At 47.0% G+C, this 22,720-nt stretch overlaps 1 protein-coding gene across 14 annotated transcripts in view; it reads right to left on the bottom strand.

The window, feature by feature from the left end:
- Positions 1-18,296, bottom strand: part of LOC124870533 (disks large homolog 1-like) — a 103,611-nt gene extending 85,315 nt beyond the window's left edge. For all 14 annotated transcript variants that reach the window (XM_047369266.1, XM_047369267.1, XM_047369269.1 and 11 more), the window contains exons 1-2: positions 17,949-18,296; positions 11,271-11,402 (exon numbers count right to left, since the gene is read on the bottom strand). In XM_047369266.1, the coding sequence (XP_047225222.1) occupies positions 11,271-11,402; positions 17,949-17,967 (151 nt within the window). In that variant the 5' untranslated portion in view covers positions 17,968-18,296. The remainder of the gene's footprint in view (positions 1-11,270; positions 11,403-17,948) is intronic.
- Positions 18,297-22,720: the final 4,424 nt, after the last annotated feature.

Genomic DNA, 22,720 nt, shown 5'->3' with positions numbered 1-22,720 from the left:
GTACTGTAAACCCGGTCAAAACGAGCGGTCCTGGATATTTCTAGCAGGTGTAGTGAAAGAAGCAGGAACTGATTAGATGTGTGCATCAGGCTGCAGTAAAGATCCACAAACTGCTGCTCATTTTAGTGGCTTAGTGAGCAAAAAGTGGACCGAGACGATGACGCCCTGCCAATCCTGCAGAACCTTGGATCCATAACACCACACATTCCTGGGGTTCCTGGAAAACAGTGGATCTGGGATTTCTTCATCACCAACATCCATGATGAGTGAGGAACCTCCTCCCATTCAGAGCGTTTCTTTGTAGGATTTATATCCGGCCTGCAGCCGGAGGCCGTGTCCAACCTGTATTTTTGGAGCGAGCGTCTAAAATAACCAGCGGAGCAGCTGACCGCCGCCCGGAACGGCCGGCCTGCGCAGATGTTTCCTCATAAAGCCACAGATCACCACTTCAACAGCTCCTCACCGTAACCGCGGGCCTCTAAATCCGCTCGGATCTCCGCTTTCAGTCTGCACAACATTCCCCTTTTCCAGCCACACTGCAGAAACACGGCATTTTCAGCTCGGAAAACCTGCAAAACTGGGATCTATTCCAGGATGGAGCGTCGTGACAAACTGAGGATTTATCACCAGCTGCTACGTTCCTCAGTGGTTTTACAGCCGACATGTTTCAGAACGTTTCTGTTCTATCTATAGTTCAGCATCATGTCTGTTTTACAGCCTGAGGATCAGTTTTACTTCCACATCCATCCAAATCCGGCCCACAGATCAGAACTTTGATCTGCCAAAGGCATATTAAGGTTCCTTCAGAAGATGTCTTGCAGGACAGCAGCCTCTGAACCTTTAAATGAAATCCAATCAAAGAGAAACCAGGCAGAGAGTCACTGACAGCGCCCCCTACAGGCTTCTGTGGAGATGAAATGGGTGGAAACCTTGATGCAATCAGGTGAACTGGAGAACCTCTGCTGCACACATCAGAAATCAGATCAAGGTTTGGTCATCGGGAGTTCATGGAATCACAGACGGGTTCCTGAACTTCCTGAGGAAGAACTGTTGGTCCGTCAGAACTTTGAATACAACCGTAACGTTCTGAAAAGCAAGTTTTTAATCAGAGTTTTAGTTCAGGATGCACAACACCGTCCAACCCGATGTCCAACAGAGACGGAGACCTCTGAGGAATTGTGTTAAGCTTCTCACCAGCTTCATCTTACAGGGAACGAGCTTCTAAATGACAGCAGAGACTTTTCCAGAGAGACCTCCTCAGAGCCTGAGAGCTTCCTGATTTAATGCTCTGCAGCTTTTATTTTAGATCTCAGGGAAATCAAGACAAAGGACAGCAGCAGAATCAGATTATTTATCTGTGTGATCACAAAGTACCTGCAGATATCTGCTGGTAGGAAGTCCTTCCTGCCTCGGATCATGTTGTGACTCCATGCGGGACGGTTAATCCACACAGATCCATGGATTTAAGGGTTCAAAGGTTCCCTCAATGAGTCAAAGGACCTGAGGAAAAAACTCTGAGGCCAAATCATTGAGTTGATTTCTTGTTCGATCCACATGACTGAAGTCTCCATGTTTCAGGGAGACCAGAACTGCTGGTCCACAGGAATCCCACGTCTGACACAGATGAATACTGCTGGTCTGGGAAGCACCCTGTGGTTCCACAACCCGGGCTGGACGATCTGAAAGCAGGGAACCCGTGATGCTGGTGGATCGGACAGGACAAGGTCCGCTACTTCCAGCATCTGCCAGGTTTTTAAGGAAGTTAGTTTAAAGGGAAAATATTTATCACATGTCGGCGGTTCATTCAAGCTGTGAAATACTGAGAGAGAGCAAAACGTTCAGCAGATAACAGGAAGGCTCGACGTATTACAGAGAAGCTGCTGTCTTACTCTGCCACCTCATGGAAAATGCTGGATTAGGAAATGTTGGCAAATCTCACAGTCAAAGTAGACGAGAACCGAGGAACAATAAATCCTCAAATCATCAGAAGAGACACTAAATACACTCAATATAACTCATCTTTTTCTCTGTTTTCAAATGTTAGCCAACTCCTCTTTCCTCCTCTCCTAATGGAAGCAATCACTGACCACTCCTGGAAAAAAGGCTGGAATCAACGGATCTTAACTGATCAGAAACGGGCCACAGAACTCTGATGTACGCCTACACATTGGATCCGTCTGAAAACAGGAGAGTCTTTCGCTCCTTCTGCTGGAGAGCTTGATGTGACTGTAGCTTCAATGAGAACCAGCACCATGATCAGACCTGCTGCTGGTTCAGGTCTACTGCAGAGAAACTGGTACTGGTCCCGCTGGACCTGGAGTGGGACACCATGGAGAAGGCCAAACATGAAACAAAGACACTGGGAGCTGGAACATTTTGGTCCGTCTAACGTCCAGCCTGATCACTGAGCAGCTCAGGTTTAGATGTTTGCTACCAACCTTCTGCTCACAGCTGTTTCCATGCTGGTTCCAGGTGTGGTTCTACCATAATGGGAGAAACTGAGATAACAGCCCCACAGATGAGTCTCCTGCTGTGGAAATCCCACTCTGTGACCATGGGAGGATGTTCCTGTAGACTGGGAATGGTGGGGAATAAACTCAGTGCAGAAGCTTCCCTCCTGTAGAGGAGAAACACACAGGAACCAGACGAGCCAGAACATGTTTAATGTGCTGCAGCTTGAGGAGAACATGGCGAGTTAAACAGGATCCCACAGGGATAATAGACAGACAGACCTCTGACTGAACCAATCCAAGCGGGTCACATCCGCTGCAGTGAGAAGCTCCTGATGATCAGGCTGGGTTCTGAAGAACAAACTCTTCAGAAGAGCCGGATCCAGGCAGAACAACAGAGATAAAGGTCCACAGCTACAGAGATTGATGAACTATGGGCTGCAAGACTGAGTACAGCACTGTTTACCTTCACTCAAACAACCAACAACAGAGTCCGACCCAATGGTTCTGAAAGTTGGTCAGTTCTGCTGGGAAGTCCAATATCTGCCAATAATCCAAAACTACAGGATCATTTTAAGGCCTCATTTAGTTCTTCTTGGAATTAATTTTTTTAATAAAACTGAGTTTAAAGCAGGTTTACAATCATTAAAAAACTTGTTTCAAATAAAAAAGAAACTGAGGGAACCTGATAGTGAAGGGTGATGGTGTCCAGCCAGCCGGGTGGAGGCCTGAAGGTGGATGCAGGCCCTGATGGAGGGATTATACCTCCCAGCTGGTCTGGGAGCAGAATCTCCCAGGAGGAGCTGCAGGAAGTTAGTGGACAGATGATAGGTGAATAATGACCCGATGGATGCAGGCAGCAGGACGACTGACGGATGGGTCCGAAGATAAAATGAATCTGGGTTGTTGGACCCAAAAATGTGGTGGAACCCCTAAAACATGCAGCTACGCAGCATTTCTGGGTCAAAAGGCAGAAATCCGAACATTGCTGCATGAAGCCATCTGTTTCCCAGAATCCAGGCCAGAGTGAGCAGAAGGAAACAGGAAGTCAGCCGCGGCGGACGGGGATTACTGCTGGAGTAATCATCATGTCCACAGAGGGATTACATCGTGTTCGGCCCGCTGCAGACACGGGCCCCACGGGTGGGGGGGTAGATTGGAAAACTGAGGCAGAAAATTATTTTTCAGCAGCGAAGCTTGGCTGCTGAGACGTCGGGACGGGACGGGGAGAACCAGAACCCCCTCTGGGGTCCTACATGGAGTGGGTGAAAGTGTTCCAGCTGGTAGACTGGGAGTTTGGAGCAGCAGAACAAACTTCCATTTTTAAAGGAATTGTTCTGGCAGGGTTCTTCTCTTCAAGCTGCAGAAAAGACCTCATGATGTTCTGAGATACGTTTGGCTGTCCAGTCTCTGCCTAACCACACCAGGAGCTGGACTCTGCCAGAACTCCACCTCATCTCTGATCCTGGTGTTCATGGACCGATCTGAAGGAGAAGCTGTGAAGAGCAGATGGCCCAAGGCCCCAGAGTGGGAAGTTCTGACATGGTTGGGAACGTCAGGGTCTCAGCTTTGCTTTATGCAGATGACGTGGTCCTATTTGTGTTGAGACCTTCAGGCTTCACTGGAGCCAAGCACAGCTCAGATAGGAAGTCAGCTAGTCCCACTCCGAGCTCTGGGTTTAAACTTGGAAAAGCTGGACCGCTCCGTCCAGGTGAGGGATCTGTCTCTACCTGGAGGAGGTTCAGGGATGGAAGGATGGACAAGGAGATGGAGAGGTGGATCAGAACTGACAGAACCAGATCCTGAACACAAACAGCTAAAATTTAAGATACTGCCCTAAAAATAAAGTGAGGAGCTCCGTCATCCAGAAGAAGCTCAGAGGAGAGCTGATGTTTTTCAGGGGACTCCTCCCTGGGAGGAGATCCTGAGGAGACCTAGAATTCCCTGATGGGACCGTTTATGCATCCTGGCGAGGGAACGTCTAGAAAGACCTGCAGAGGATCACTATGTATGGATAAGTCCGGGTTTACTTTCCAGACCAGGTATCTCTATGACCTCAGATAAGACAGACGAAGGAGGACAGTCCAGACGGGCCAGGATCGGGTTCTTCATCCCATCCATTAATCACATTAGTAAATATGATTCAAGTTCTGCTGGGACTGGAGTAACCGAGCCTGTCATGTTTAATCTGACAAAGACCTGATGAGTTTAGACTGCAGGGAACAGAGAGCCCATCAACCACAGAACCACTGTGGATCAGCCTTGTTGGTTCTGAGACACACGGATCAGATCCAGATAGAAAAACCTGGGAATTTCCTAATTATTCCGAGAGAGAACAAATAACCCTTCAAATAATCCAGAACAATCTGGGTACCTCTGCAGGTTTACAACCAACAGCTCAATGCTTCTGGTTCAGGTAACTACAGTCACTTCTGGACCGGTTCTATTAAGGAACCGTCTATGTGAGAATGATGCTATATGAAGACCCAACAGCCTCGACTCCAAACAAAGACCTTTCCAGATGCCAATTTTTAGGAAGAACGTGTCAGAAACAACAAACAGGAACATATGGACGAGCGGTCCACTCGTCCTAAAACCGCCAACTAACGACACACTGCAGAGTTCTGCCAAGCCCGCGAAGGGACAGGGTTCAGATAAAGTTTTCATGTCTAAATCCTAGAACTTTCCGGGCTCAGATTTTCAGATTTCTGTGTGATTTCCGGCTCATTTTAGAATGCAAATATTCAATCTGGTGATTGATTTCTGACAGATGTTTCTGCTGGAGGTAAATATGAAACGGTAGAGAGCGACGGAGTAAAGATGCACCTCCAGCCACTCAAAGATCTGGTTGGACCAACCATGGGACAGACGTAGCACCTGAAATATGAAACATGTTTGTTGTTTTTTACCAAACGGATCCAGACAAATACTTCCCACAGTTTTCCAGGCCGTGTTGAAATCCTGGAGGAGCTAAATCTGGAAATATCTTAACAAGGAACTGACTGATCAGACAATACAAGCTAAATCTATGGAAACAGCGTTCTGCAGGGTGTGGTTCTGTTCGTGTTCGGGTCAGGAGGGTTCAATCTCCCGGCAAACATCGTAAAGTCGGAAAACAACAGGACTGCTTGAACAGTAAGGGCAGGACACTGAGCTCTGAGTGGATCTTCACTAATCTATGAGTGATGAAGATGCCCAGAGTAGAACTGATCCAGAAACTAAAGGATCAGAAACTGGATTCTAGAACAAACCCACTCAGAAGTCAGCATAGATCGGTTTTCCAAATCGGAGTTACAGAACCGGAACTGATTAAATTTTCCTTCATATCCCTCCTATGGTTTAAAGCCTTTCAAAGAGATCCCAGAGGCGGTCCTGGAGGGACACTGCCAGCCAGCTGGCTCAAAGCAGGGTACTCAACTTTGACCTTCCTTAGAAGATGGCAGCGCCAGGATCCCTCTCACTGAGCTTAAAACTACAGTCGGTAGATGGTTGGATTAACCTTCATAATGGAGTTTAATCTGAGCAGCTGAATGCGGGAGCGCCGGCTGGTGAGCAAAGGGTTAAACTGGTTTAGCCCAGAGTTCTGTCTTACAGGTCACCAGAAACATGTACCCCCCATTCATTTAGCCCAGAGTTCTGTCTTACAGGTCACCAGAAACATGTACCCCCCATTCATGTAGCCCAGAGTTCTGTCTTACAGGTCACCAGAAACATGTACCCCCCATTCATTTAGCCCAGAGTTCTGTCTTACAGGTCACCAGAAACATGTACCCCCCATTCATTTAGCCCAGAGTTCTGTCTTACAGGTCACCAGAAACATGTACCCCCCATTCATTTAGCCCAGAGTTCTGTCTTACAGGTCACCAGAAACATGTACCCCCCATTCATTTAGCCCAGAGTTCTGTCTTACAGGTCACCAGAAACATGTACCCCCCATTCATGTAGCCCAGAGTTCTGTCTTACAGGTCACCAGAAACATGTACCCCCCATTCATTTAGCCCAGAGTTCTGTCTTACAGGTCACCAGAAACATGTACCCCCCATTCATTTAGCCCAGAGTTCTGTCTTACAGGTCACCAGAAACATGTACCCCCCATTCATTTAGCCCAGAGTTCTGTCTTACAGGTCACCAGAAACATGTACCCCCCATTCATTTAGCCCAGAGTTCTGTCTTACAGGTCACCAGAAACATGTACCCCCCATTCATTTAGCCCAGAGTTCTGTCTTACAGGTCACCAGAAACATGTACCCCCCATTCATTTAGCCCAGAGTTCTGTCTTACAGGTCACCTGAAACATGTACCCCCCATTCATTTAGCCCAGAGTTCTGTCTTACAGGTCACCAGAAACATGTACCCCCCATTCATTTAGCCCAGAGTTCTGTCTTACAGGTCACCAGAAACATGTACCCCCCATTCATTTAGCCCAGAGTTCTGTCTTACAGGTCACCTGAAACATGTACCCCCCATTCATTTAGCCCAGAGTTCTGTCTTACAGGTCACCAGAAACATGTACCCCCCATTCATGTAGCCCAGAGTTCTGTCTTACAGGTCACCAGAAACATGTACCCCCCATTCATTTAGCCCAGAGTTCTGTCTTACAGGTCACCAGAAACATGTACCCCCCATTCATTTAGCCCAGAGTTCTGTCTTACAGGTCACCAGAAACATGTACCCCCCATTCATTTAGCCCAGAGTTCTGTCTTACAGGTCACCAGAAACATGTACCCCCCATTCATGTAGCCCAGAGTTCTGTCTTACAGGTCACCAGAAACATGTACCCCCCATTCATGTAGCCCAGAGTTCTGTCTTACAGGTCACCAGAAACATGTACCCCCCATTCATTTAGCCCAGAGTTCTGTCTTACAGGTCACCAGAAACATGTACCCCCCATTCGTGTAGCCCAGAGTTCTGTCTTACAGGTCACCAGAAACATGTACCCCCCATTCATTTAGCCCAGAGTTCTGTCTTACAGGTCACCAGAAACATGTACCCCCCATTCATTTAGCCCAGAGTTCTGTCTTACAGGTCACCAGAAACATGTACCCCCCATTCATTTAGCCCAGAGTTCTGTCTTATAAGTCACCAGAAACATGTACCCCCCATTCATTTAGCCCAGAGTTCTGTCTTACAGGTCACCAGAAACATGTACCCCCCCATTCATTTAGCCCAGAGTTCTGTCTTACAGGTCACCAGAAACATGTACCCCCCATTCATGTAGCCCAGAGTTCTGTCTTACAAGTCACCAGAAACATGTACCCCCCATTCATTTAGCCCAGAGTTCTGTCTTACAGGTCACCAGAAACATGTACCCCCCATTCATTTAGCCCAGAGTTCTGTCTTACAGGTCACCAGAAACATGTACCCCCCATTCATTTAGCCCAGAGTTCTGTCTTATAAGTCACCAGAAACATGTACCCCCCATTCATTTAGCCCAGAGTTCTGTCTTACAGGTCACCAGAAACATGTACCCCCCCATTCATTTAGCCCAGAGTTCTGTCTTACAGGTCACCAGAAACATGTACCCCCCATTCATGTAGCCCAGAGTTCTGTCTTACAGGTCACCAGAAACATGTACCCCCCATTCATTTAGCCCAGAGTTCTGTCTTATAAGTCACCAGAAACATGTACCCCCCCATTCATTTAGCCCAGAGTTCTGTCTTACAGGTCACCAGAAACATGTACCCCCCCATTCATGTAGCCCAGAGTTCTGTCTTACAGGTCACCAGAAACATGTACCCCCCATTCATGTAGCCCAGAGTTCTGTCTTACAGGTCACCAGAAACATGTACCCCCCATCCCCCCTTCATCTGCTTGAGAGAATGAGAACAAATGAGATTCCTCCAGTTTTTCCTTTTAATGGAATCTGAATGGAACCTTCAGAGCAAACAGGTTTTATTTTTTTACCCGGCAACAGAAACTGACTTGGGTCGGAACCTCTCTGAGCTGCTCAGCCCACCGGAGCAGGAACACATTCAGTCTCTCCTTCATCTCCTTCAGTCCTGGGAAACTCAAACAGATCCGACAACATTCCTGCGGCAGGGCGTCCGTTAACACTGCTGCCGCCAGCCAGAGTTGCTCCATCAGCTGGCAGCGGGCCGGCGTCCCGCCGGGATCCAACAGGCTCGGCGGGGGGGGGGGTTCTGACTCACTGATTCATTAACTCTTCTGCTGAGTAAAAACACATTTCTTTATCCCACAGGCTGTGTGACAGCAGGACGGGTGTGAAAAGGTCCGATTAAGCTACAGCAGAACTGACAGGCTGTTTTGCGAGGTTCTGCTGGGTTTCCTCTCGCTGCTCTTTGTGTGTGTTTATTAGTAATTACTGGAAACTCTCTGCTTGTGTTTGTTGCTCATAGAAAGTACCCCTGGCTCAGTCCTGCGGAGTTGGACCTGAAGGTAGATTGGGTTCTTACAGAACGCAGGAACCTTTCATGTTTCTTAAGAACTGTGTGCATCTGCATCACAGAGACTGATTTATTTAGCTCCTCTTTCGGACCGGGAACGTTCCTAAAACGGTTCTAATGTTCCCAGAGAACCTGAGGAAGTTCTTGAAGACAGAACACCTTAAAACAGCAGGTCGTGTTTCATGAGCCTGGCTGGTTCCCATGGCAATGACTGCAGAGGTCAAACTGTGTGGCGGTCGTGTGCCGCTTGCCGGATCACTGGGTCAGTTCTGATCCACCAGCACAAAGTCAGAGTTTAAAATATTGCAATGACAAAGCAGTGCTTCTGGTACCCGGGGTTGACACTCTGCCGGACCGCAGCCTGGATGGTGGGTCGGATGTTCTCAGGTTGGTTACAGCTGCTGGAGGCGGTTTAATGTTCTGCAACACTCACAGTTCCTGATAATGACCCGACCCAATCAGCTGGGTTCCTTCCACACAGAACATCTGTACGACACAGGTCCATCGGGCCAGACGGACTGTGAACCTGCCAGTATCTGACTGGGTTCTACAGATATGGATATGATCTGGTGTGTATTTCTGTCTACTTGGACTCGAATCGGACCCATTTCTCCAGTGAGGTGTCTTGACATGAAATCTGTTGTGAACTGGTGCTTCTAGAACTGGACTGAATAAACTCTCAAGGAGGAGTAGGTTCTGTCGAGTCTAAAGCACCTGTAGCATCTGGTTCTGGTAAGTCCAGGATCATAAAATCCATCAGCTGATGTCAGAAGTTGGACAAAACGATACAGGAGCTTAGATTCTGGTGACATGAACAAAATAAAGAAACCCGAGTTCTGCTTTAAAGGGTAGAGTCCAGAAAACTGCACCAGAACCGCTGTTTGAACTTCTTCTGCTTCTCCGTCACTTTAACACAAACAGAACCTTTAGAACCTGCTGAGAGAAAACAGGAAGACAGCAGCAGAACCCAAACAGCTTCCTGGGTCCCGACCTGCAGAACCCAACCTGCTCCCAGCAGATCATCACTGGTACCGCCACATATCTGAGTCTGACTGAGCTCATTAATCAGTCCTCGGTACTGGTCAGATGACCCAGCAGAGTCCAAGACAGGAACTAGATCTGACCCACAGAACTCCAAGAGTCAGAACCAACAGTTTAAAGTCCAAACAACCGTGAGGGTTCTGAATGGTTCTGGGCTTTATAAAGTTTGACTACAAACAAGTTTCAGTAACTAAAAAGACAAAGAAAGTGGGTTAAATCCTGAAGAGGCTGTGATCCAGTCCGGGTGCTCGGTTCTGACTGCTGCTGCGGTTCCTGTCGGTATGCGGGTCACATTTCAGCCTCTTTCAACACGGCTGACAGATTAGAAACAGGATGGAGCTCACACCACGGCCCGAAACGTGTTCTGACTGACAAAACAACACACAGAGCCGCCGGCACAGATTGGATCCGATCAGAATAACAACACAGAAGAAGAAGAAACAAAGAACTGGTCCAGAACCCAACATTAGGCCCAAACCGGGGGACAAAGTCAGGAAAAACATCCTGCAGGGGGCGCCGAGACAGATGGAAAGGTCCAGCTCCTCGCTTTGAGAGCAGATCCAGTGTCCCGATCACCGGAACCAGAAGGTCAGATTTCTACGAACCGTCCCTGAGCTGAGATGTTTATCGGCCCAAACACTGAGCAGAACCTGACCTGGACCAGAGAGGTGGAATTGGGTTGAAGCAGGGAAAACATTCCCAATCCCAGTTATACTGGTACTTTAAAACTCCAGCTTCTGCACATGGGAGTTTTTTATTTAGGTTTTCCGGTCCAGACGGAGCAGAACCACCTGCTGTCTAATTAGACTCAGAGAAGGTGGTGCTCTGACAGGACGGGTTCTATGATGGGTCTCCAGCTGACAGATGGTCCAGAGCATCTCTGCAGCTGAAGGTAAATCAGGTTGTTGATTTACAGAATTCCCAAAACTGGACCATCAGTCAGAGTTAGACTCCAAAATCAGGAATTTCGGTAGGAAAATGAGAACCGGCAGAAGATCTCTGATGGTCTCCATGTTCTGCATGGATTTAGACCAACATGAAGCTTTCCTGATGAAGGTTCTCAGCAACAGTCAGCCACAGGGGTCATCTAAATGGACCTGCTCTGATGAAGGTATGAAGAGAAGCTCGGGTTTTTGTCTGAGCTCTGAGGAGGAACCATGCTCCCACCTGCAGGAACGCAGAGGAGCCTTCATACCTGAGCTTTGCTACAAACTGCTGCTGACATGACAGCAAAGAGCTTCAGGAGATCCAACCTCATCCAGCCATGTTGGATCAGATTGTTACAAACAAAACCAACAGGAACAGATCCGGTTCTGTAAACTCTGGGACCGTCCCAGCAGCTGGAACACGGCTGTGATTCCCAGATCTGTGTTACCTATGAGAGCCTGGAAGAGGTTGCTCTGGAAGATGTCGATGACCCTCTGGATGGAGCGTCGGAGCTGCCGGTCCTCGGTGTGGTTCAGCTTGTTACGGTACTCCTCCAGCAGCAGCAGAGCTCGCTGTGCGTCTGAAGAAGAGGAGGAGGAAGAGGAGAGTCAGGAACACGACTGACAAACTCATCGGCTGCAGAGACACCAACAGAAAACTGATTTAAACACATTTGAGACTGGGTCAGCACCAGTCCAGTTGGGCGGTAGGACCTTAAAGCCACATGTTCAGAGTCCTGATGGTTCTGCAGCCGATGATGGATTATAACACGATTCACTGAAACTGAAGCTAGAAAGATGAGCTGGAATTAAGAAAGGAGCAAAGCGGAACAATCTGATGGTCGGATCGTTCGGAAAACTAAAACCAACCTTTGCAGAATCCGTGAATTTCCCATCAAAACAGAAACATTTTACGTGTTTTTATTCATTCAGGATCTAAATGTATGGATCCGCTGCAGACAACAGCTGATAAATTAACCAAACCGTTCACTGGAATGTTCCTGAATGTTCCAATCAGGAACAATTGTTAACAGAAGGAAAACCTTGGAATATGTTTATGATTAAATCTAACTGCTGATATAAAGTCTAGACTCCTCACTGGAATATTTAAATATGTTTACAAATCCAGATTTTATTCCAGATTCTTGGTTCTTCTGCAGCTATTTATTAACCGATTCCTCCATGTGATCCGGTTCTGAAAACTGACCCGGTTTTAATGAAACTGAAGGAGGAGCTCCTCTTTAAATCGGATTTGATCCTAAATCATCAGAACCAGAACCCAGAGTTAAACTCGCTTTAACTAGTTTTAGAGGGTTTGTTATTAAAAACTAAATCCAGGAAGCAGGAAAAATCCTGGGAATCTGCCTGAAACCAGTTAGGAGCGACAGACTGGGAAGGAAAACCTCAGGGTTACACCTACAACATTGCCAGAAGTGAAACCAGGTGATAAAAGTTGCTGAAGATCCAACAAACGTTTTATTATTTCAGTTTTTTAGGAAAATAAATGTAGATATTTTCTTATTTCTGTAACTGCAGGTTTGATTCTGAACTTATGAAAACCTGATTATCATTTAGATTCATTTGAGCACAACCAATATATTATTTGTAACTCATTAAATAATGAGTCTGTCTGTCTAACTGACTGTAACTGACTGTCTGTCTAACTGACTGTCTGTCTGTCTAACTGACTGTAACTGACTGTCTGTCTAACTGACTGTCTGTCTGTCTAACTGACTGTAACTGACTGTCTTGTCTAACTGACTGTGTCTAACTGACTGACTGTCTGTCTAACTGACTGTGTCTAACTGACTGACTGTCTAACTGACTGTCTGTCTAACTGACTGACTGTCTGTCTAACTGACTGTCTGTCTGTCTAACTGACTGTCTGTCTGTCTAACTGACTGTCTGTCTAACTGACTGTGTCTAACTGACTGACTGTCTAACTGACTGTCTGTCTAACTGACTGACTGTCTGTCTAACTGACTGTCTGTCTGTCTAACTGAATGTCTGTCTAACTGACTGTAACTGACTGTCTGTCTAACTGACTGTCTGTCTGTCTAACTGACTGTCTGTCTAACTGACTGTCTGTCTAACTGACTGTCTGTCTAACTGACTGTGTCTAACTGACTGACTGTCTAACTGACTGTCTGTCTAACTGACTGACTGTCTGTCTAACTGAATGTCTGTCTAACTGACTGTAACTGACTGTCTGTCTAACTGACTGTCTGTCTAACTGACTGACTGTCTGTCTAACTGACTGTCTGTCTGTCTAACTGACTGTCTGTCTAACTGACTGTGTCTAACTGACTGACTGTCTAACTGACTGTCTGTCTAACTGACTGACTGTCTGTCTAACTGACTGTCTGTCTGTCTAACTGAATGTCTGTCTAACTGACTGTAACTGACTGTCTGTCTAACTGACTGTCTGTCTGTCTAACTGACTGTCTGTCTGTCTAACTGACTGTCTGTCTAACTGACTGTCTGTCTGTCTAACTGACTGTCTGTCTAACTGACTGTCTGTCTAACTGACTGTGTCTAACTGACTGACTGTCTAACTGACTGTCTGTCTAACTGACTGACTGTCTGTCTAACTGACTGTCTGTCTGTCTAACTGAATGTCTGTCTAACTGACTGTAACTGACTGTCTGTCTAACTGACTGTCTGTCTGTCTAACTGACTGTCTGTCTAACTGACTGTCTGTCTGTCTAACTGACTGTCTGTCTGTCTAACTGACTGTCTGTCTGTCTAACTGACTGTCTGTCTGTCTAACTGACTGTCTGTCTAACTGACTGTCTGTCTGTCTAACTGACTGGCTGTCTAACTGACTGATTGTCTAACTGACTGTCTGTCTAACTGACTGTCTGTCTAACTGACTGTGTCTAACTGACTTACTGTCTAACTGACTGTCTGTCTAACTGACTGACTGTCTGTCTAACTGACTGTCTGTCTAACTGACTGTGTCTAACTGACTGACTGTCTGTCTGTCTAACTGACTGTCTGTCTAAATGATTGTCTGTCTAACTGACTATCTGTAACTGACTGATTGTCTGTCTAACTGTCTGATTGTCTGTCTGTCTGTAACTGACTGATTGTCTGTCTAACTGACTGTCTGTAACTGACTGTCTGTTACTGACTGTCTGTCTAACTGACTGTCTGTCTAAATGACTGTCTGTAACTGACTGTCTGTAACTGACTGTCTGTCTAACTGACTGTGTGTCTGTCCGTCTATCTGACTGTCTGTCTAACTGACTGTGTCTAACTGACTGACTGTCTGTCTGTCTAACTGACTCTCTGTCTAACTGACTGTCTGTCTAAATGATTGTCTGTCTAACTGACTGTCTGTAACTGACTGATTGTCTGTCTAACTGTCTGATTGTCTGTCTGTCTGTCTGTAACTGACTGATTGTCTGTCTAACTGACTGTCTGTAACTGACTGTCTGTCTAACTGACTGCCTGTAACTGACTGGTTGTCTGTCTAACTGTCTGTCTAACTCTCTGTCTAACTGACTGTCTGTAACTGACTGTCTGTCTAACTGACTGTCTGTAACTGACTGATTGTCTGTCTGTCTGTAACTGATTGTCTGTCTAACTGACTGTCTGTCTAACTGACTGTCTGTAACTGACTGTCTGTCTAAATGACTGTCTGTCTAACTGACTGTCTGTAACTGACTGTCTGTCTAACTGACTGCCTGTAACTGACTGTCTGTCTAACTGACTGCCTGTAACTGACTGTCTGTCTAACTGTCTGTCTAACTGACTGATTGTCTGTCTAACTGTCTGTCTAACTGACTGATTGTCTGTCTGTCTGTCTGTAACTGATTGTCTGTCTAACTGACTGTCTGTCTAACTGACTGTCTGTAACTGACTGTCTGTCTAAATGACTGTCTGTCTAAATGACTGTCTGTCTAACTGACTGTCTGTAACTGACTGTCTGTCTAACTGACTGTCTGTAACTGACTGTCTGTCTAACTGACTGCCTGTAACTGACTGATTGTCTGTCTAACTGTCTGTCTAACTGACTGATTGTCTGTCTAACTGTCTGTCTAACTGACTGATTGTCTGTCTGTCTGTCTGTAACTGATTGTCTGTCTAACTGACTCTCTGTCTAACTGACTGTCTGTCTAAATGACTGTCTGTCTAACTGACTGTCTGTCTAAATGACTGTCTGTCTAACTGACTGCCTGTAACTGACTGATTGTCTGTCTAACTGTCTGTCTGTAACTGACTGACTGTCTGTCTAACTGACTGATTGTCTGTCTAACTGGCTGTCTGTCTGTCTAACTGTCTGTCTAACTGTCTGTCTGTCTGTCTTTAACTGACTGATTGTCTGTCTAACTGACTGTCTGTCTGTCTAACTGACTGTCTGTCAGTCTAACTGACTGTCTGTCAAACTGACTGTCTGTCAAACTGACTGTCTGTCTAAATGACTGTCTGTCTAACTGACTGTCTGTTACTGACTGTCTGTCTAACTGACTGTCTGTAACTGACTGTCTGTCTAAATGACTGTCTGTAACTGACTGTCTGTAACTGACTGTCTGTCTAACTGACTGTCTGTCTAACTGACTGTCTGTTACTGACTGTCTGTCTAACTGACTGTCTGTAACTGACTGTCTGTAACTGACTGTCTGTCTAAATGACTGTCTGTAACTGACTGTCTGTAACTGACTGTCTGTCTAACTGACTGTCTGTCTAAATGACTGTGTGTCTGTCTGTCTAACTGACTGTCTGTCTAAATGACTGTGTGTCTGTCTGTCTAACTGACTGTCTGTCTAAATGACTGTGTGTCTGTCTGTCTAACTGACTGTCTGTCTAAATGACTGTGTGTCTGTCTGTCTAACTGACTGTCTGTCTGTCTAACTGACTGCCTGTAACTGACTGATTGTCTGTCTGACTGTCTAACTGACTGAATGTCTGTCTAACTGTCTGTCTGTCTGGCTGTCTCCTGCAGAAGTCTGCACACAGTGGACCATCTCTGGGATCATCTGCCAACACCAGGCTGCAGTGTCACTCTGCATTTCTGGACACATTCTGGATTTTTTTAATTAATAAACTAAAACTATTAGAATCTGTTGTCTTTTGTTTTAAAACAGAATATTTTTATGAATTTTTCAGTTAACATAAATCAAGTAAAAGGAGCTTTATGAGGAAGCTGTAAATATTTGATCGGAATTCCGGTTTATTTTTAGTTCCTACAAGGTGCACCATTTAGAAGTTGGTTAGCAGCAGAAGCTAACGGGCTAGCTGGGTATTAACTTCACCTGGCCCGGCTCGGTTGGGCTCAGCAGGGCCGAACTGAGCCGTGTTTACCCCCTTAAACCCTGGCCGACACGGGTTAGTGTAGCTCCGTGTTTCTGAGTGGTTTCTGTGTTTTTAATCAGCAGCAGTTTGAGTTTTTCTCTTCAGCAGGTTAGCGCACACAGCGCTGAAGTTGGCCTCTGACTGACAGCTTCTGTAAAGGGTCATTCCGCTGTTTCTAAGGAGCCTGAGCTGCACCAGATCAGCTGAGATTTAAAATCTAAACCAGGTGGACTGATCTAACCTGGACTCCATTATTCCACATTACAGAGAGGTTCTGATCAGGGACTTCATTTTGTTCTGTTTGCGAAGATTATAAAAAAATGATTTGTCATTAAAATCCTCTTAGATTGGATGGAGTTTAGAAACCAGACATAGATGGGATTAATGTATATAATTATTGTTTTGTTATACGAGAGATTATATAGAGAGGCAGAGTTAGAGATGATGAAAGCAGAGAACATCAATAATCATATTTAAATCTTTTAATCTCTGTGTGTGTGCTTTAAATCCGTGAAGCACAAAATAAAGTTGGTTTTAAAGAAACTGGAATCAGTTTGGAATAATTTAGTCCAGGTTTATATCAACCTGAGTTTAAATCTGTTTTCAGTTCCAAGTAATCCTGTCTTTAATTCACAGTCAGTTTGTGTCTATTTTTACAGTTGCTGCAAATAAAATAAAGGTTTACCAGATCACAAAACACTATTTTTAATTTCTGTTTGGTCTTTATTAAAGCAGAACCTTTCAGTGTGGGTCCGACCCAATGCTTCAGTTTTTCAGCAGAATCCCATCAGAGGAGGTTAGAACTACTTTGGATACTAAACGGGACTCAAAGCGTTTCCCTCCTAATAATAAGTAACAACAATGAACTTTATTGATCATGTTCTCCAAACACAGAAAAACCCAAAACTGCAACTAGATGTTTGCTTCAATAAAGCTGAGAACACAGAGCGCCTCTCTGCACCACCTCCAGTCAGTTACACCACCTCCAGTCATTTACACCACCTCCAGTCAGTTACACCACCTCCAGTCGGTTACACCACCTCCAGTCATTTACACCACCTCCAGTCAGTTACACCACCTCCAGTCAGTTACACCACCTCCAGTCATTTACACCACCTCCAGTCAGTTACACCACCTCCAGTCATTTACACCACCTCCAGTCAGTTACACCACCTCCAGTCATTTACACCACCTCCAGTCGGTTACACCACCTCCAGTCAGTTACACCACCTCCAGTCAGTTACACCACCTCCAGTCAGTTACACCACCTCCAGTCGGTTACACCACCTCCAGTCAGTTACACCACCTCCAGTCATTTACACCACCTCCAGTCATTTACACCGCCTCCAGTCAGTTACACCACCTCCAGTCATTTACACCACCTCCAGTCAGTTACACCACCTCCACCACCTCACATCTACTCGCCAACTTGACTGGGACCACTTCCCAAACAGGTGTTGGAGACACGTTAACCTGAACTACTGAGGTCACTGCATTAAATCCACCAAGACAGCATGAAGGTGCTTTTTATATTTATTATTAAGAAACAATAAGTTTCTCTAACAGTTACATTAATTTCATTAGGAGAATGTTACCTTCAGAAAAATGAATGTATTAAAAGAATCAATAAAAGGTTTAATTAAAACTGTATGACTCTGTTTCCATACTTAAAAAACACTAAAGGCTAATTTAAAGCTTCTGGACGCTTTAAATTAAGTCCGGAGTCGTTCAAAATTGCGGAATAGTCCTACGATCCTGATGCCAACTTCAGGTCCTTTTAGCAGAGTTAGCTTCCAGCCTGTTAGTCTGAGGAACTGAAGGCGGCTTACCTTTCTTTCTTACTGGCATGTTCTGACTCGGCTCGGTTCGGTTCGGAGCTCAGAACAACACATACACTTCCTCCACAGGATAGGCTTCCAGTTGTTCTTCCCGCCGTAAAATCCACAAAATCCAAGAAAAATGCCTCCACGACGACAAGCTCCAAACCGAACAAACTTCCTGAACCGTCCAACAGATACACCCAGAACCAAACCGGTCCTGAACCGGGACGGAACCACGCAGGAAACTAATATTCCAGAGGGAGGGGAGCTCCGGGGAGGACTCCGACTCTCCGAGCTGCACTTCCGCGCCTCAGAGACTCCTTTTGCCGGGGAGCGGCGCTCAGGCTGACCGCTGAAGCGACACCCGGCTGGACGTAAAGTGGGAATCTGGTTTCTACCCGCTGGGATCCGGGATCCGGGATCAGCTCTGCGCCAAAGTCCGTGTAAAACACACCCAGTTTCAGGGCAGGCAGGGAGCCAGACAGGAGGAGCTGCCCGCCGCTGCAGTTGCTGCTCCGGCTGCAGAGGAGGAGACCGAGCCGCTCCGGAGCTCCGCGCCTCCTTCCAGAAAGCCCGGGACAAACTTTAGAGTCCAGCCTGGAAGAGGTACGCCTGGCTCTGTCCCACTGCCTGATCACGCACCGGCCCGCACACTTTATACCCCTGGAAGCCGCAGCCCGAGAGCTGCATGCGTGACCAACTTCCCGAGTGGACGAGTCCTCCTGTTTTCTCCTCCCTACTCCTCCTGCTCCTCTCCCTGCAGCTTTCCAGGTCTCACTAATTCCAAACTTTCCTCCAAAATGGCGTCTGACAGAGCTGCAAACGTAAACCATGTGATTCCTGAGTCCCTCCCTCCAACCTGCCGCCCAATCATGCAGCTCACCTATAGGACTGAGGAGGAGGAGGAGGAGGAGGAGGGTCAGGGAGGCACAGGAGGAAAACTTTGGGATATAAGGAGAGACATGAGAGAGAAAACAGGGAGGAAAAGGAGGAAAAAGTGAAAGAAGTTACTGAAAGGAAACAGAACTCAGCAGCTGATTTACTGGTTCTGATCATTTTAAATCAGTTGCTGCAGTCCAGGATCCTTTGATGCAGAATAGTGGTGTCTGGTTCTGGCCTCCAGACCCACTGTCCCAGGGTTCTGTATGTCCGGTAAACCCAAACTGTTTCAGGTAGCCAAAGTTCTTTGGACTTTGGCTGCTTTTTCACTCAGTTTCAGTCGTTCCCAGTCGGTCTGCAGCTGCTAACTTCCTGTCATAATGTAAACATATCTCCTGTGAAGTTCTGGTCCAACAAAACTGTCTTTGATTAATCTGGAGACGAGCAGAACCTTTTATTGAACCAGTAAGTCCATGTTTTTAATACCCAACCAACCTGATATGTGAAACTTGCTGGATTAGTCTGAGCAAGGTCCGGTTCTGAGGAAATATGTTTTACCTTCATCTCCAGGTGGAGCTTTTTATTCCCTGTTGCTAACGGTGAAGATGTGACACAGGAACCACTGGGACCGTTGGGCTGAATAAAAGGACCGTTTCAGATCATCACAGATGGTGTGTTTGGGATTTTGGGTCAGAACCTTTCACAGGTTTCAGGGTAAACTGAGGGATGAATTTCAGCTTCATATTATTTGTCTAAGCTGGTGGAAAACTCAGCCTGCAGTCGATGATGAGCAGAAGATTGAATTGGACCTTCTGGAGCAGTAATTAATCTCAATAAATATATTGATCAGGTCTTTGTGGGGGTTCTTCCTCAGACTTGACTCTCAGGTGCTTTTTATCTGCTGAAGACCCACCTGGAGGCAGTGACCTGGTACTGGACTGAAGCTGAATGGAAAGTTTTATCAGGAAGTTCTGGATATTAATGTCTGGATATGAGTTGTTCCATATCATCTGCTAGTTCCCTTGATTTCAGTCGGGTCCACTGGGTTTGAGGCTTCTCTACAGAATAAAATGAGATGAATTAGATGTTTGTTCAGTTTTTCTGAGATCATCTCTGCAGGAACATGAAGATCTTACAAGCAGAAGTTGTCTGAATATGAATCAGATACAGAAACAGAACTAAGAACAGGAAATGTGACGATGAAGAAACAGGAGGTGGAGATGAAAGCTGGTTAGTTTATTGTGTTCAGATGATGTCGAGTTAAAGGTGCCGTTGGGCCAGAAAGAAGCTGGTGGACTCTGAAGAAGATCTCTTCCTCCACCCAACAGCCTGCTTATATCACAGAGAAGCTTCATTTTAGGAGTCATTTATCTTCACATCTTCTGCTACACAGGAGGACATTTCTGGACGCAGAAGCTCTGAAGATTGAATGTTTCTTCCTTGTTTTCAGGTCAAAAGGTTACTGATTCTAAGCAAACATCACGTCTCTGTAGATTGCTCCCTGCTGCCTCAGTCTTAGGCTTCAGCTCCAAATGGCTGAGGTCAGAGGTTGACCTGTTCACCGCTCTGAAGATGAAGCAGCCTCCTCTTCCTCTCTCTTTGTAGCTCCGTCTCTCTGATGTGAAGCACTCGGAGCTCTGGCCCAGATTAAAGACAGCAGCTGAGGTGAAAAGCAGGAGGCCTCCTTTATTTTTAGACCTTCATGTTTAATGAATGGTCTCTCCTTCTCAAGCCGCCGCCTGGTCGCCGTGGAGATCTGCAGGAAGGAACGAGGAGAGGAGCTCTCACACCATCCGGCTGCTCGCTGCTGATGGACGAGTCTGACCTGGATGAGACAATCCATGTGAGACCTGGACCAGACAGAAGGATGATCTGAGTCAGACCTGGACAGGAGTAAGATTTGGATGGGATAGAAGAATGATTCATGTCACACAGGGTTGGAAAGAAGAGATGATCCAAGTCAGCATAGGACCTGAATAAGGGATGATCTGAGTTGGACCTGGATGGGATGGACAGATAATCAGTCAGATCTGGACAGAATCATCCAAGTCAGATTCGGATGGGATGGAGGGAGGTGTTCAGAGGTGTTCCTGATCCACACGTCAACCACCTAATGAAGCATTTGTGTTGTTTTTGTTGTTGAAGAGGAAACTCAGTTTAACTTGGAGGAACCTGTTGGCTTTAGACTGTCTCCTCCTGTCCACAAATAACATTTACTGTCCATGTGTCTCCTGTCCGGTCCGCATGTCTTCTGTCCTGTCCATGTGTTTTCTGTCCTTTCCACGTGTTTCCTGTCCTGTCCATGTGTCTCCTGTCTGGTCCACGTGTCTCCTGTCCGGTCCATGTGTCTTCTGTCCTGTCCGCATGTCTCCTGTCCTGTCCACGTGTTTCCTGTCCTGTCCATGTGTTTCCTGTCCTGTCCACGTGTTTCCTGTCCTGTCCACGTGTCTCCTGTCCTGTCCATGTGTTTCCTGTCCTGTCCACGTGTCTCCTGTCCTGTCCATGTGTTTCCTGTCCTTTCCACGTGTTTCCTGTCCTGTCCATGTGTCTCCTGTCTGGTCCACGTGTCTCCTGTCCGGTCCATGTGTCTTCTGTCCTGTCCGCATGTCTCCTGTCCTGTCCACGTGTTTCCTGTCCTGTCCATGTGTTTCCTGTCCTGTCCACGTGTTTCCTGTCCTGTCCACGTGTCTCCTGTCCTGTCCATGTGTTTCCTGTCCTGTCCACGTGTCTCCTGTCCTGTCCATGTGTTTCCTGTCCTTTCCACGTGTCTCCTGTCCTGTCCACGTGTTTCCTGTCCTTTCCACGTGTCTCCTGTCCAGTCCACGTGTTTTCTGTCCTGTCTGCATGTCTCTTGTCTGGTCCACGTGTCTCCTGTCCGGTCCATGTGTCTCCTGTCCTGTCCATGTGTCTCCTGTCCTGTACATGTGTCTCCTGTCCGTGTGTCTCCTGTCGTGTCTCCTGTCTGGTCCACGTGTCTCCTGTCCAGTCCATGTGTCTCCTGTCCTGTCCATGTGTCTCCTGTCCGTGTGTCTCCTGTCGTGTCTCCTGTCTGGTCCACGTGTCTCCTGTCCAGTCCATGTGTCTCCTGTCCTGTCTGCATGTCTCCTGTCGTGTCTCCTGTCCGGTCCACGTGTCTCCTGTCCGGTCCACGTGTCTCCTGTCTGGTCCACGTGTCTCCTGTCCTGTCTGCATGTCTCCTGTCGTGTCTCCTGTCCGGTCCTCGTGTCTCCTGTCCTGTCTGCATGTCTCCTGTCATGTCTCCTGTCCGGTCCACGTGTCTCCTGTCCGGTCCACGTGTCTCCTGTCTGGTCCACGTGTCTCCTGTCCGGTCCATGTGTCTTCTGTCCTGTCCTCATGTCTCCTGTCCTGTCCATGTGTCTCCTGTCCGGTCCACGTGTCTCCTGTCCTGTCTGCATGTCTCCTGTCGTGTCTCCTGTCCGGTTCACGTGTTTGCTGTCCGGTCCACGTGTCTCCTGTCCTGTCCATGTGTCTCCTCTCTGGTCCACGTGTCTCCTGTCCGGTCCACGTGTTTCCTGTCCGGTCCATGTGTCTCCTGTCCTGTCCACGTGTTTCCTGTCCGGTCCACGTATTTCCTGTCCGGTCCACGTGTCTCCTGTCCGGTCCACGTGTTTCCTTTCCGGTCCACGTGTTTCCGGTCCTGTCCATGTGTCTCCTGTCCTGCCCGCATGTCTCCTGTTGTGTCTCCTGTCCGGTCCACGCGTCTCCTGTCCTGTCTGCATGTCTCCTGTCCTGTCCACGTGTCTCCTGTCCTGCCCGCATGTCTCCTGTTGTGTCTCCTGTCCGGTCCACGCGTCTCCTGTCCTGTCTGCATGTCTCCTGTTGTGTCTCCTGTCCTGTCCACGTGTCTCCTGTCCGGTCCACGTGTCTCCTGTCTGGTCCAC

Source organism: Girardinichthys multiradiatus, chromosome 6 (assembly GCF_021462225.1).
Source record: "Girardinichthys multiradiatus isolate DD_20200921_A chromosome 6, DD_fGirMul_XY1, whole genome shotgun sequence".
Classification (NCBI taxonomy): Eukaryota; Metazoa; Chordata; class Actinopteri; order Cyprinodontiformes; family Goodeidae; genus Girardinichthys; species Girardinichthys multiradiatus.
This window is presented reverse-complemented; position numbering and strand designations above follow the sequence as displayed.